This window comes from Cynoglossus semilaevis, chromosome 6 (genome assembly GCF_000523025.1).
Source record: "Cynoglossus semilaevis isolate Cse_v1.0 chromosome 6, Cse_v1.0, whole genome shotgun sequence".
Classification (NCBI taxonomy): Eukaryota; Metazoa; Chordata; class Actinopteri; order Pleuronectiformes; family Cynoglossidae; genus Cynoglossus; species Cynoglossus semilaevis.
Window position 1 is genome coordinate 17,850,331 of NC_024312.1, and position 13,206 is coordinate 17,863,536.

General features: G+C 41.0%; 2 protein-coding genes across 5 annotated transcripts; one reads left to right on the forward strand and one right to left on the reverse strand.

The window, feature by feature from the left end:
• The first annotated feature begins 243 nt into the window (after window positions 1-243).
• On the forward strand, window positions 244-3,737 carry rag2 (recombination activating gene 2). 2 transcript variants are annotated; one of them, XM_025056221.1, is made up of 2 exons: window positions 244-621; window positions 1,611-3,737. In XM_025056221.1, the coding sequence occupies exon 2, from the start codon at window positions 1,628-1,630 to the stop codon at window positions 3,224-3,226; it is 1,599 nt and encodes a 532-aa protein (XP_024911989.1). In that variant the 5' UTR covers window positions 244-621; window positions 1,611-1,627; the 3' UTR covers window positions 3,227-3,737. The 2 variants fall into 2 exon arrangements, with proteins under 2 accessions (XP_024911989.1, XP_008310746.1); XM_008312524.2 differs by having other exon boundaries at window positions 1,614-3,736.
• Window positions 3,738-5,315: 1,578 nt separating this feature from the next.
• rag1 (recombination activating 1) lies at window positions 5,316-11,480 on the reverse strand. Of its 3 annotated transcripts, none has more exons than XM_008312540.3 (4): window positions 10,494-11,480; window positions 9,270-9,612; window positions 8,052-9,181; window positions 5,316-7,263 (listed from the first exon to the last, which is right to left on the reverse strand). In XM_008312540.3, the coding sequence occupies exons 2-4, from the start codon at window positions 9,599-9,601 to the stop codon at window positions 5,519-5,521; spliced, it is 3,207 nt and encodes a 1,068-aa protein (XP_008310762.2). In that variant the 5' UTR covers window positions 9,602-9,612; window positions 10,494-11,480; the 3' UTR covers window positions 5,316-5,518. The 3 variants fall into 3 exon arrangements, with proteins under 3 accessions (XP_008310762.2, XP_024912254.1, XP_024912253.1); XM_025056486.1 differs by having other exon boundaries at window positions 10,315-11,480; XM_025056485.1 differs by having other exon boundaries at window positions 9,270-11,480.
• Between the last annotated feature and the right edge of the window lie 1,726 nt (window positions 11,481-13,206).

Genomic DNA, 13,206 nt, shown 5'->3' on the forward strand with positions numbered 1-13,206 from the left:
TGGAACAAAAAAGGTTGGGGACCGCTGGTATAGATGAAACTACTCCATAACAGACTAATACATGTTTCTGCAAGTGCTTATTAACTGAATGATTATAAAAACTTTTAATTACTTAGGTTAAGAGCAGCAGAGTTTGCGGGCCACAAAAAACAGCTTGGCGGGCCACATTTGGCCCCCTGGGCCTTGAGTTTGACACATATGCATTAGAGTGTATTTAATACAACAAGACTGGTATAGACAGCAATATTAAAAACGCAGTGCTGTCTTCAACTCCATCTGTAACTCAATGCCCATCTGTGCCCATGCTGATACTCTGAAAGTGTTGGGGAGTATTGTTCACTGGATCCATCTCTCAATACTGTGTCAGGCACAGCTTCAGTCAAAGCCACTGTATTGACTGATTTGAAGGCATTCAAGTGGCACAGCTGTCAGAGAGCAGCAGTCACAGACTGTTAACCTCAGGATCTGGAAGTGTTTGCGAGGCAACAAAGCTTCACAGACTCTGTCACTGTCTTCTTTTGTCAAAGTTTGGCTACTTTAATGAGTCTTTTATCTGCATCAGCAGGATCCTAACATTTACACCCAAAGTGAGCTCAAGAGCAGCGTCTGACTCTGGCCACGGTAAGCTAATTCAACTGAAAATTCAGGGATAAATCTCTGACTTCCCTTGTGCTTTTAATTTTAAATAGTTACGTTTGAGTTGTCTATTATCTAGAATAAAAAAAACAACAAATTGATGCCCTGAGATACTGTGTATTTGGATGTTCTTCTGTGTTCATCTGAGCAGCCGATGCAGCGTTTAAATGAGGCTAGGAAGTAACAGAGGAAATGAAAGTTAATTACACAATGTGATCCTATCTTCTGTTTGTATAAGGCATAGGAAGAAAATAAATAAAACAACTGTATGTTGACAAAAACAATACTATTAGGTCTTTTAATATTTACTCCATTCTAGTATGAGCTAAATTTAAAATGTTCTAAAGCTCAATTGAATATGCCATGTAAAGTGACGGCCAGTTGTTTAGTTAACATTACTGTTGTTATAGTTAACATTAATTCCTTGGCATTATTGAGATACACCCAATAGAAATACTTTTGGGTAGTTTTCCTTTTGGTATCAGATCAGATTTATGTACTAAATATATATACTGTATGTGTGTATGTGTGTGTGTATATATATATAGTATTTTTTTTAAATCGCAAAACAATTGTCAGACTTTAATACATTTTGAATATATATATTTAGACCCCGCGACCCGGTAACGGAACCCTTGTGTGATATATACGTGCATCAAAAAAAGAAAAATCAAAAATTTTATGGAATTATTTACAAAATATAAAAATATATATTTGTTTTTATTATTTTTACAATTTGTTTTTAATGTAATTTTTATCAAAACTATTATGATAACATTTTGATCTGTAATGAGGATATCTTACTTCCAAGCCCTGTTTACACTGTGAGGTCCTATGGTCTTTCGCCGTCATGTGGCTTATGGTCCACCATGTGTTGCTGTAATAAACAGGAAGTAAAAGTTTAAAACCCCCAAATGAAAACAAGCAACAGCTGACTGACAGATTGTGTTTGTGTGTTTTTGTCCTGTTTAAAGCAGACACCTGCTGGAAAATGACTCTACAGCTATTGACTCCAGTGAACTGTGCCGGCCTCTTTCAGCCCGGCTGCTCTCTGCTACAGCTGGATGGTGAAGTACTCCTGTTTGGTCAAAAAGGATGGCCTAAGCGCTCATGTCCAACAGGGGTCTTTGGGGTTCATTTAAAAAAGGATAGGGTAAAGTTGAGAGCCATCTCCTTCTCTAATGATTCCAACTACCTTCCCCCATTACGCTGCCCTGCTGTTTGCCGCCTGGATCCTTACGATGGCCTCCCGGAATCTTACCTGATCCATGGTGGCCGTACTCCAAACAACGAGATCTCTTCTAGCTTGTACATGCTAACCGTGCATAGTCAGGGTTTTAATCGAAAACTCACCATTAGTTGCAAAGAGAAGGAATTAGTGGGTGATCTACCAGGGGCGAGATATGGTCATACAATGAGCATGGTTCAAAGCCATGGTAAGAAAGCCTGTGTCTTATTTGGAGGCAGGTCCTACAGACCTGCAGGGGAGCGGACCACAGAGAGCTGGAACAGTGTCGCCGACTGTCCTCCTCAGGTTTACCTGTTTGACCTGGAGTTCGGTTGCTGCTCTGCTCACACTCTGCCTGAGCTCAGCGATGGCCAGTCCTTTCATGTATCCCTCGCCAGAGAGGACTGTGTGTACTTCATTGGGGGTCATTTGCTGAGCTCTGACTCCAGACCCTCGCGGGTCTTTCGACTGCATGTTGAGCTGTTACAGGGCAGCCCTTTGCTCTCCTGTGAGTGTCTGGACACTGGTATTTCCATCACAAGCGCCATTATCACCAGAACAGGTCCAACACACAAATACATTATATTAGGCGGGTACGAGTCCGATTCTGAAAAGAGGATGAAGTGCGGCACTATCGTTCTGGATGATGAGGGCATCCACTTCGAGGCATTAGAACCACCGAAGTGGTCCCCAGATATCACACATAGTCGTACTTGGTTTGGTGGGAGTGCTGGGGAGGGAAAAGCCTTACTTGCTTTACCCAGTGATGGAAGGAATTCTCAAAATTGCACAAATTCTTTCTATCTTGTGAGCTTCCGAACAGAGGAAGAAGGGAAAGATGGAGAGGGAACCCAGGGCTGCAGCCAGGAGTCCACAGATTATGATGACTCCACACCTCTGGAAGACTCCGATGAACTCTACTTTGGTCGTGAGCTTCATGAGCTCGACAACAGTGACAGCGAAGGAGATACTTACAATGAAGATGATGAAGAGGATGAAACACAGACGGGCTACTGGATTAAATGTTGCCTGGATTGTCAGGTGGACCCCAACAAATGGGAGCCATACTATTCCACTGAGCTCCACAGGCCAGCTATGATCTTTTGCTCCAGAGGAGAGGGGGGTCACTGGGTCCATGCCCAGTGCATGGAGCTGACTGAGACTCTGCTGCTCAAACTCTCCCAAGGCAGAAAGAAGTATTTCTGCCTTGACCACGGTGGTCTTCCCTACCAGGAGATGACCCCCACTCGACAGGTCACCCCTATAAAGCACACTCCAATGAAAGTTAAGAACAGAAAGATTTTTCAATCTGTCAAAATTTCTCCAAGCAAAAAGCAGTTTTTCAGGAGACTATTTGACTGAATCTGCATGTGAATGCTCAACGTTTAAAGTTTTGTTATTCATCCTCCCCCATTTTTGTTAAGCTTGATTCCGTATACACGCGTGTATTTAATTGCATTTATCGTTACAATTCATTTATACCATTTAAACAACTGCTTTACTTTTAAGTAGGACGTTATAACATAGCTGTATTTTATCTTGCCACTGCTGTGTAAAAACAATAAATAAAAAAGAAATACATCATGAAAAAACAAAACCTTCTGTGTCCATCAGTGTCTTTTACTTTTCACAAATCTACTTTAATAGTCTTGTATAAATTCAATTACGTGAATCCGGTAAAATGAAATAAATAAATAACCAAGACTCACTCAAGTTTACCACACGTTATCACAATTACAAAATGAAATAAAACCATGTATAATTTTATTGATATGTGGTCTGATGTGAAAACACTTTTTGTTCAACTGATAAATATCAGTAATAACAGCAGAGCTTACAAGTATTGTATAAAAACACTGCCTCCCAGGTCACTGCACATTTAATAAAACCCACCCTATGTAAAGAGGTATGCATAAAGTACTAAGTAAGTAAGCAAGTACACAAATTAAAATACTTATTATTTGATAATAATTATGCTTATTAATTTTTTATAATATTTTAAGAGTAAGTCAACCTAAATACATAGCAGTAAATTAATGATGTATCTTTTTCTTTTTAAATGTTTTCTTGTACTTCCTGCTGCTCTGTTCCTTTCAGCCTAAGGGCACTACTTCACTTTACTCTTTTTCCTCCTCTACTACATACATTCATGTCCTCCGCAGCTACTTACAGTACAGTCATCTTTAAAACACTTGTGCCTTCAAACTTGTGTTTATTTTGTAATATATGCTTTTTGGATTTTTTTTATCATGTCATTAACAATCATTAACAATCTCAAAATAAATCCAAATTTTAAAAAAATATATTGCTTCATTTGAAAAAGAGTCAATTATTTTGTTTATTTATTTGATATCTTTATTGTGACACACAACAAAATTCACCAAACGTGGACATCGCACAACGCACTGCAGCAATATTGCGCATTTGCTATCACTTCAAGTGTTCCGCAGCCCCTGTTAAATGTAGGGGATGTATAGTGAGGTATTCAGTGTAAAACAAAATGATAAATAGAAAGTAGGATTTCCTGAATCATCCATCACCTGCCGACTCAGAAATGCAGTTCATCACGACAAAAACAAAAATGAGACAAGCTCCTACTGTATGGCATTCACTTGAAACACAACGCTGTTGTACAAATCTGACAAGTGTCCAATAAATGTGAATATTTCCCAGCTGTCACATAGCTAAATTCAAGACGAGAAAATATAATCAAACGTTCAATCAATAAGAAAACAAAATTGCCTGCCATGGTTTAAAATGGCAAAACAAAATTATCAATCAATCAAACAAATAAAGTTGCCACCAAATCCGTTAAAATCAGATCCGTGCAGCTGCAGCTCATCCTTTCCCCCTGTCAAATAAAGAAATACCTCAGTGCAGATAAGGTCCAGGTATGATACAGAAGTTAGGAGAAATTCCTGTCAGCTGGAGTCCATGGGGTGTTATACTCAGTAATGGACCTAACTTTATTTTTATGATATCAACGAAAGAGTCGGTATGTGCTCTATTTTATGTGAAAAATGTGTAATAGCATCATCTATCCTCAAATGTGCAAAAACCAAAACAGATAAAAAAAAATGTTTCAAAGTGACCTGGCATCTCTTCCAGCCCTCCGGGATCCCAGAATAAGGCACTAAAGTAATCTTTTTCCTGAGGCGCTCATGAAACAAAGAGCATTTGGGTCTCTGTGATTGCATTTTGCCCCAGCTCAAATGATGTATTAATACAGTGGCCACCAAATGTGGTTGTTTTTAACACAATTTTCCTCTATGACTTACAGCACCTTCATCTGTTTCCATAAATATATGTACTATATAAATTCATAATGTATCATATTCTTGAAATACAATAAACGGAACCATATTTCACAGATGCTGAAGATTAGGAGAAAGACTTTTAAAACAAACAAAAAAAAAACCCTTGTGTGATATATACCTTTTTCTGTGCCATCTTTTCTTATATTCAAAACATAAGAAAATTCACATTTTTAGTGTGGTGCATGTCAACAAGAAAAAGAGTGAAATGTTGAATTAAAGTGTATTATATTTGTAAAAAATCATAAAACTATCTTAGTTTCAAAGAACATTTGAAACCAGTTCAACATCAACATCAAATAAAAGTGAAATCATGTTGTGTGCATCAAAAAAAGAAAAATCAAAAATGATTTGCTTCCAGAGTCATGTCATCATCCAGCTTCTCTAATGGGTCAATTGTGGCCTGCAGAGCTTCGACCGAGTCTTTGTGAGCCTCCATAAACTTCTGCAGGTACTTTGAGGTGTAGAGCCAGTGATGTTTTAACACATCTTCCAGTTCAAAGATCTTTGATTGACGTGCATTCATCTTCCGAAAACGTCTGAACAGCTTGTTTGCCGATTCATTCCCCTCACTGGCCCAGGCTCCTATTGATCCATCTCTTTCCACAATTTCAGGAACATGTGCCAGAGTCTTGTGAAGGTAATTGGTTATCTTTCCATTATACCTATATTTGAAGGCAGTGGAGAGGATGCCAGCAAAGCGCTGGGAGTTGAAGCTGTAGCGGCACAGCTGGTCAGGGCATTCCTTTGCTGGGCAAGTAGCCCGCCACACAGGCTTCATCTGGAGGTACAGCCTCATAAGCTCCCTCAGGGCCTCTCTCCTCTCCTCTGATGGCACCAGCTCACACACTGCATCCACAGCCTCCAGGGTCATTAGCCTGCGGGCGTAGTTCCCATTCATCCTCATTACTGGTTTAAGCTTCATCTTTTTCCTCAGCTGTTTATCCAGAGCTGACCTCCAGCTGTGGCGTTCCTCCCGGCTGGGGTTGCCCTTACGGTAAACCTCCCCGATCTCGTCCTGGAAAATTTTGTAGAACTCAGTAGCATTGCCGATGTCACAGTGTAAGGCGTCAAGAGTTGGCTGTGTCTCCATGAAGGGTTTGGCTGTGACCCCTTTGACTCTGTCTCGCAGTTCTTCTATAGATTCAGAAAAGGGGTTGGTTCTCCAGATTTCATAGCGCTCAAGGTTCTCTTCATGACAGCGAGTGATGGAATGTAGCACCATGTTCTGAGATGCCTGTGCCCTACTTGAGTCACACAGAGTACAGATATATGTGGACCCTGAGGCTTCCAGCCCTTCCATCTCCCGTACCATCTTCTCATCATATCCTGTGCCTCTGAATTGAAAGCTGAAAAAGCGGGGCAAGCCGCCCAAGGATAGGATGAGTCTGCTGTTTTTCATTGCATTACGCTCTGCAACAATGGGACCAAGAAGAGCTGTGAGTGTCTCGTGATCTGACTCATCTACAAAAATTAAGCACAGGGGCTTGCAGGACAGTTCTGAGTTTGGCTTTGGCTCAGTGAAGATCGTTGCCTCCTTTTCATCATCATCAGCTATGACAGAGACAGACATAATAGTGAAAGAGAAACGGACAGCTTTCTCAGGAACAACTGGTCCTCCCCCATGCTTCTCATTGACATCCCCCATGCCATCACAACATTCTTTGATCATAACGTTAAAACCGGAGGTGCAGGCGCTGTCTTCCAGTCCTTTTTCCCTCAGCCCCTCCATGATGTCTTCCTCCAGATCCTTTAACGCCGACACAAGTGCCACATCGTAGCGAAATCTCCTTGCAATGGTCTCAATTGGGGAGTCATCTACTGAAGAACCCCACCCAGAAAGCCCATTAATAATGCCCACATTGCAAGATGTAGATACATTTTTCAGAGCTGGCTGCCATTCAAACTGGTGAAAGCCAGGGAGAAGCTCCTTCTCTGCGGCTCGGAGGGTGTAGAGGGGCTGAAAGATCTGGCGACCGCTGATAGCTTTGACCGTGCGGTACAACTTGTGATACTGGCTGCAGCTTAGGAAAGTGTTCACTCGAATGGCCAAGCACACTGCAGGGTGCAGCCCGAATCCTCTGCCTGCAGAGAGAAAAAGAAAATTAGACAGGGGAAAGTTTCAGAAGAAGTCAAAGGAGGCAGGAGCTAGAAAGGCAGAACTGTGATACAAAGGGAATAATTTAAACATACAGGCTCCTTGTGTTTAAAAAATGTAAATATTACAAATTTCTCAATTCAGTACCCTATATTTGGAACCGTTTTTGCCCTGATACAAAAGAAATTGGGAATAAATAATCCAGCTATGAAAACGTCGTTGTCAAAGGCCCGCATGGCCATGATTACAAAATCCAATATATCCTAATTTTAAAATGGGTTGCATAAAAGAAACTGGTGAAAGTAATGTATTGGCTGCAGATGAAAACAGACACCAGCTGGCTTCCATTCCCCTGAGAGGGGGATGGGGCTGTGTAATTTGCAAATACAAGAGCCGCTGATGTTGTTTTGATTCTAACAGCTCCTTCAAAAAAGTTGTTATTGTGCATTAAAGAGTGTGTGAGGAGGGGAGTCAGACTGACAGGTTGCCACAGTGTGAGAGAGTGGGAGAGAAGAGGCTGGGTGTGGAAAACAGCCCTTGTTTCAATAGACAAAGAGGGACAATAATGAAAAGCTTTTCAATCCACCTCTTGAAAACTTTCTCAGTGCTTAATAATTGTTAACTTTTCATCTAATTGTCATTCATATTATAACTGCATCTCTGCGAGGTAGGTAGGGTTATTAATAAGTAAACACTTTTCATTTGTTTGTGTTCTTTGCCCCAGGGGGTGATGGGTATACACATAGATTAAACAATGACCACAAGAACCACTTACCTTGAATCATGGCTTCAAGCTCATCTGCTTGCCGGTGTTCATTCCCAGATCTGAGTGCGAGCAGCAACAGAGTCATGCACACAGACTTCAGGTCACCGCCCTCCTCTTTGTCCGCAAAGATCCGCACGTGGTTTTTCAGATTTCTCAGCCGGTGCTTCTGGGCACGACGGGTTAATGACAGCAAGTGTTGCCGGGGCCTGCCACCTTTACTGGCCAGCAGGTTGTTATTGATTTCTGATAACTGTATTTCTTTGTCCGTTACCCTCAGATCATGGTCCTTAATGTGTTTGTGAAAAGACTCGAGTCTGACCTGCTCACCACACCCTTCTCTGGGACAAAGCAGAGGCAGGGAATACAGAGCAGATAAAAACGCTTTATCGGGCGATATAAGAGCACTGGGGTCACAGGGCAACTTGCAGGCCGGACAGTGTGATCCCACAACACAGGTGTATTTTTGAATACAGCTGCGGCAGAACAGGTGACCACAGGGAAGCTGCAGTGGATCAGAGAGCAGGTGGGCACATACCAGGCAGGTGAAGGAGTATAGGAAGTCTACAGGGAGTTTCCCACTGATTAGGTCAGTACTCAGGTGGTCTTTCGTGCAGTGGGAGATATTTAACCATTGCTCTCTCTGAATACTGGGTCTTTTCCAGCCCCTGAGAATAAAACTGTGTTGCCTGTTTCCAAAAGGTCTTAGAACTTTCCTTTCTCCAACGGGAATGCTTTTAACATGCTCCCATCTGCTTCTCTTTGCCAGGCTCTGGACTCTGGGAATGCTTCTCCTTCTCTTTCTCCCAGTTCGCTGAAATGAACATTTCTTAGGGAAACAAAGAGTACAGAGCGAAGAGTGGGGTTCCCACTCAGGAACGATCATCCTGGAGAAACTACACACACCGCCTCCTCTTATAGCAGCCATCCAGCAGCGATGGCAGAAGGTGAGAGGATGGACAGCTTCTGTGTCGCCTGTCACGTCCACTTTGAAGACTTTGAGGATGACCTCTGGCCAGCTTGTGGACTTGCAGCCCATTTTGCGCAGGACACCTTTGTCTCTGCTGTCAAGATCACTGTGAACTTCATGCACAAGTCCATTAACCTTCCTCAAGGTCGTTCCACAAAGACGACAGAGACACCTTTGAAGGGAGATATCAGTCGTGTTAAATACTTATTCATAAAAGAATAACATTATGTTGATTGTAAGATGACATTTGATTTGATTACCTGAGGTGGTTCATGTGCGTGTCCATTTCCTCAAGCTTCCTATCCACCCTCTCACCTGTGCTCTCTACATTTTCCTTGCTCTTCCCACCAAAACATAATTTCATCACACTCTCTGGACCCGCACCACTCTCTGACTGTATAATAGAAGCTGCAGACATCGTGCTCCCCAACACAGCGTCTTTTGCAGTCAGCGGCTGGCTGGGCGCGGGAGCCCGCTCCATGGACTTTACTCTAAACAGTTTGAACTTCCATTGAGAGTACTCTGAATGTGGATGGGGTATCTCAGCTGGCATAGAGGATCTGGGACCATCCCTTTCCAGCCAATCCTCCATCTTGACTCAGCCTGGATTTTGGAGAGAAGAGAGTTGTAAGATTGATAGCTTACAAAAGCAGGAAATTAATTACCATTGTTTATAAAGAATTGTCACTATCCCAACAGCTTTATGTGATTCTGTCAAGTTTAAACAGAGAACACCTTGAAATTCCTGCTTAAACTGAGAAAAGTGAGCCCTCACACAGTGTCCTTTATCACGCCTTTGGTGACATTTGGATTTTGAGTAAAATGCATGAGACATTGTGGAATCAATATAGTACAAAAATGGTCATCATTTTCATATCCAATCTCATCAGTGCAGGGAAAAGTGATGCTTCCTTTAACACAATTGGTTTGCTAAAAGAGAAACTTAATCTCTACAAGGCTGTCAATCATTCAGTCATTTTAATGTCTTGAGAAATATAACCAAAAACTAAAGAACCATGGACCAAACTGACTGCTGCCTGGAAGCTCCAGTTAATCATACACACAGACAAATTGAACAAACAAAATAGCAGGTTAGTAGTAGACTCGTCTTGACTAAAGATCATGAAAGATTATTCCGAACACATAGTATTTCATTCAGAATTTGTTATTTCAACAGCCAAGACTTTATGAGAGACAAGTGGGATCAATGACAACAACTCCATAGCCAAGCTTGTGTCATCCATCAAGTTGTTATTATAAGCTCAGACAACAAAGAAAACAATCTTAGAAGCTGTTGACTCTTACCATGGCACACCTGCAGTGCACACACTGTAGTATCTCCCATCTATGCATCCTTCATAGTTTTCAATATATGTTTCCCTGGGAGCCTTAAGTCTGGTAGAACTCTTCATTTTTTTGCCACTGTGAACTCTCTTGCGAGACAAGCAGCTGAGTCTCTGTGTGTATGTCAGATGGGCCCTTACCTTGTTTTTAGTCTCAGCTGCTGTCAGCTCCCTGGGGGTTAGGGGTGGGCTCCTCTTTGCATGGGAGCACAGGGGAAGACCTGGACTCAGGGCTTGCATGCAACAGTGACTGTGTATGTTGAATGTGTCTGAGTCTGCAGCATCTGTCAGCAAAAGTTTTGGCTCCTAACCTCAAGCTTTCCTCTGTTTGTCTCTCCATGGTCTTATATTTATACCCCTCCTTTGCCAGGATCCCAACAGTCAATTCCTGACACCTGACACACACACGCAGCTGATCTGAACAAAAAAATGAAAACAAGGTTAACCCCAAAGCACGGTTGCTCACACGTGTGTACAGAATCCAACAGAAACACATCTTTGTGCTGCAACACACTGATCATCAGCTGGAAACCCTTTGATGTCACCTTTATCTCTCCTGCCTGGCATCCATCTGTAGTCGCACTTTACCCAGGCGGCCTCCGTCTGACAGAGAGAGATGTACTGTTAATGTCATGAAAAGGCCACAAGTTCAAAGCTGCAAGAACACGGCACAAAAACAAATGGACTGCACGGACAAACGTGTCAAATAGATTTCATTTTTCAGAAGTGCCATTTAAAATGTACAATGACCATAATCAGAGTAGCTCAGGGTGATAATTAGCAACTTGGGGAAGCTAATAATGATTTTTGTTTGTACAGGATAGCATCAAAGTGTTTACTAACGGGAGCGGATGTACCTTTGATTAGTTTTATTGATTTATCAACATAAATGCAACATAAATATTACAGTGATGTCAGATATGGTTAGGGTGAGATAAAGAGTAACTGAATTATAGAAACAACACAGGTGAACAAAACCATGAAATACATGAAACAGAATGAAATTTGGTTTAAAGTGTATCAAAAATAATAAAATGTTATAAGGCATATTTATTTGTCCGTCCACTTATAGTTAAAGAAACTCAGTCCATAACCTCAGCATTAATTTAGTTTTCACTATGGCTTGTGTATTTCTTTTTATTTTACTAGGAGAAATGGGCAGTAGCACAGTGCAGTAATATTTAAATGTGTTTAATAATTTTATGTGTTAGATCAAAATCCTAAATTTCTGATTGTAAGAATGTTATTCATCAGTGCACACCTTATTGTTGGCTAAGGGGGCTGCCTGGAGAAAAGATATGAAAAAATGCAACATATATACATATTTCAATATTTAATATATATATTAAAAAATCATTTTGGTTTTATAACCATTTGTCCTGAACAGTATAACATGTAGACTGCCATAATCGTCAGATTCTCAACTTCCCAATGCTACATTAACACACCTTCTGTGACCATGTGCTGCAACTTCAGCAAAGACAAATGTGTGTAGACCTGGTGGTTTGTGCCTATCTTTGTTAATAATTTTCTTATGCTAAAGCTATGCTAGTTATTGCAATAACTGTTGAATAGTGAATAAAAGCAGAGGTGGAAAGTAACAAATTCCATGTCTTCACGTTAATGTAATTAAGTAGTTTTTGTGATTTTTTGTAATTTTTTAAGTTTCAGGAATAGGTATTTTTACTTGAGTACATTTTAACTCATGTATTTTACTTTGTTAGATTGTAAAAGAACTTGTTACTGAGTAAAAAATTAAATGCAGGGAAAAAACAATCTGCGTTAACTGAAGGTAAATTGCATGGGGTAATTACATTTTTTATATACTTTTTCCATCTCTGAATAAAAGCAAGAATATTAATTCTAAAAATAAAAAATGTCTTTACATATTTTGTAGTATTGTCCGTGTGTTTCCAAAGGGGGCCCAGCTAGAAGCTAATGCTGTTCAGGCGGCCTTAGCATGAGACAGTTTGGGAACCACTGATCTATAGTATAATGATTGATGCAACATGATAAGAAAAGCCCACTGAGTTGCATTTCAACAGTTTTGTCACTATCGCCATTTTTAATGGCTAAGCCAATGTAGGCAAATGTGATAAAGGGACTGAATGTTTTTGGACAGAACTACACATTACCTCTCTCGTGTCTCTTTACCACCATTCAGTATGGGTTTTAATTAGACGGCCTCATCTGATGTAATGCCTCAGTACGTATGAGGAGAATTTGCCCGAGATCTTTCTTGTTTGTAATTATTCAGGGCATTAATCTGGTGCATTCTCCACGGGAGCTGGTTGCTGTTGAGCTGGAATCACGAGCCAAGTCATTAGATGCACAGTGAGTGGGCACCAAACCACAACTGGATATCTTTTGCTCTTGTCAGATTAACAAGGGAACTGGATAAATACTGGCATGATTTGCAGCCTATATTCAGTATGTATCATCAAGCATGACCTTAAACCACAGCTGCTTAATCAGCCACAGGCAAATTCACTTGCAAGGAATTTCTTTAGAAAATGTAAAGTTAATACAGAAGAGCTTTGAGGCTATTTCCATCCATAACAGACAGCTGGAAGATTTGAGGTAGAACATGTTTGATGCATTATATACCCAAGAACAAGCAAATGATGGATGGCAGCAAGATGTTCCAAACCTATTTATAGTGAATATTTGGATTTATGACAGGCGTGTGTAGCCACATGTTTTTAGGTAAACGGCATACCTGGCTGTATGGCAGGGACAGACAAGATGTCAAGTTGACAAACAAGCGCCCGACCCCCCGTGACCCTCATCTCACTGCACCTCCTAATTGACTTGTTATTGATCAACTCAAAGATAGTCTGATTAATGAAGGAGG

Excerpts from the sequence above, each read along its gene's own strand:
- rag2 (XM_025056221.1), top strand. The coding sequence starts at position 1,628 with ATGACTCTACAGCTATTGACTCCAGTGAACTGTGCCGGCCTCTTTCAG.
- rag1 (XM_008312540.3), bottom strand. The coding sequence starts at position 9,601 with ATGGAGGATTGGCTGGAAAGGGATGGTCCCAGATCCTCTATGCCAGCT. Across the intron at positions 9,182-9,269 it reads ACGCACATGAACCACCTCAG|GTGTCTCTGTCGTCTTTGTG; the intron begins GTAATCAAATCA and ends CTCCCTTCAAAG. Across the intron at positions 7,264-8,051 it reads GCTTGAAGCCATGATTCAAG|GCAGAGGATTCGGGCTGCAC; the intron begins GTAAGTGGTTCT and ends TTCTCTCTGCAG.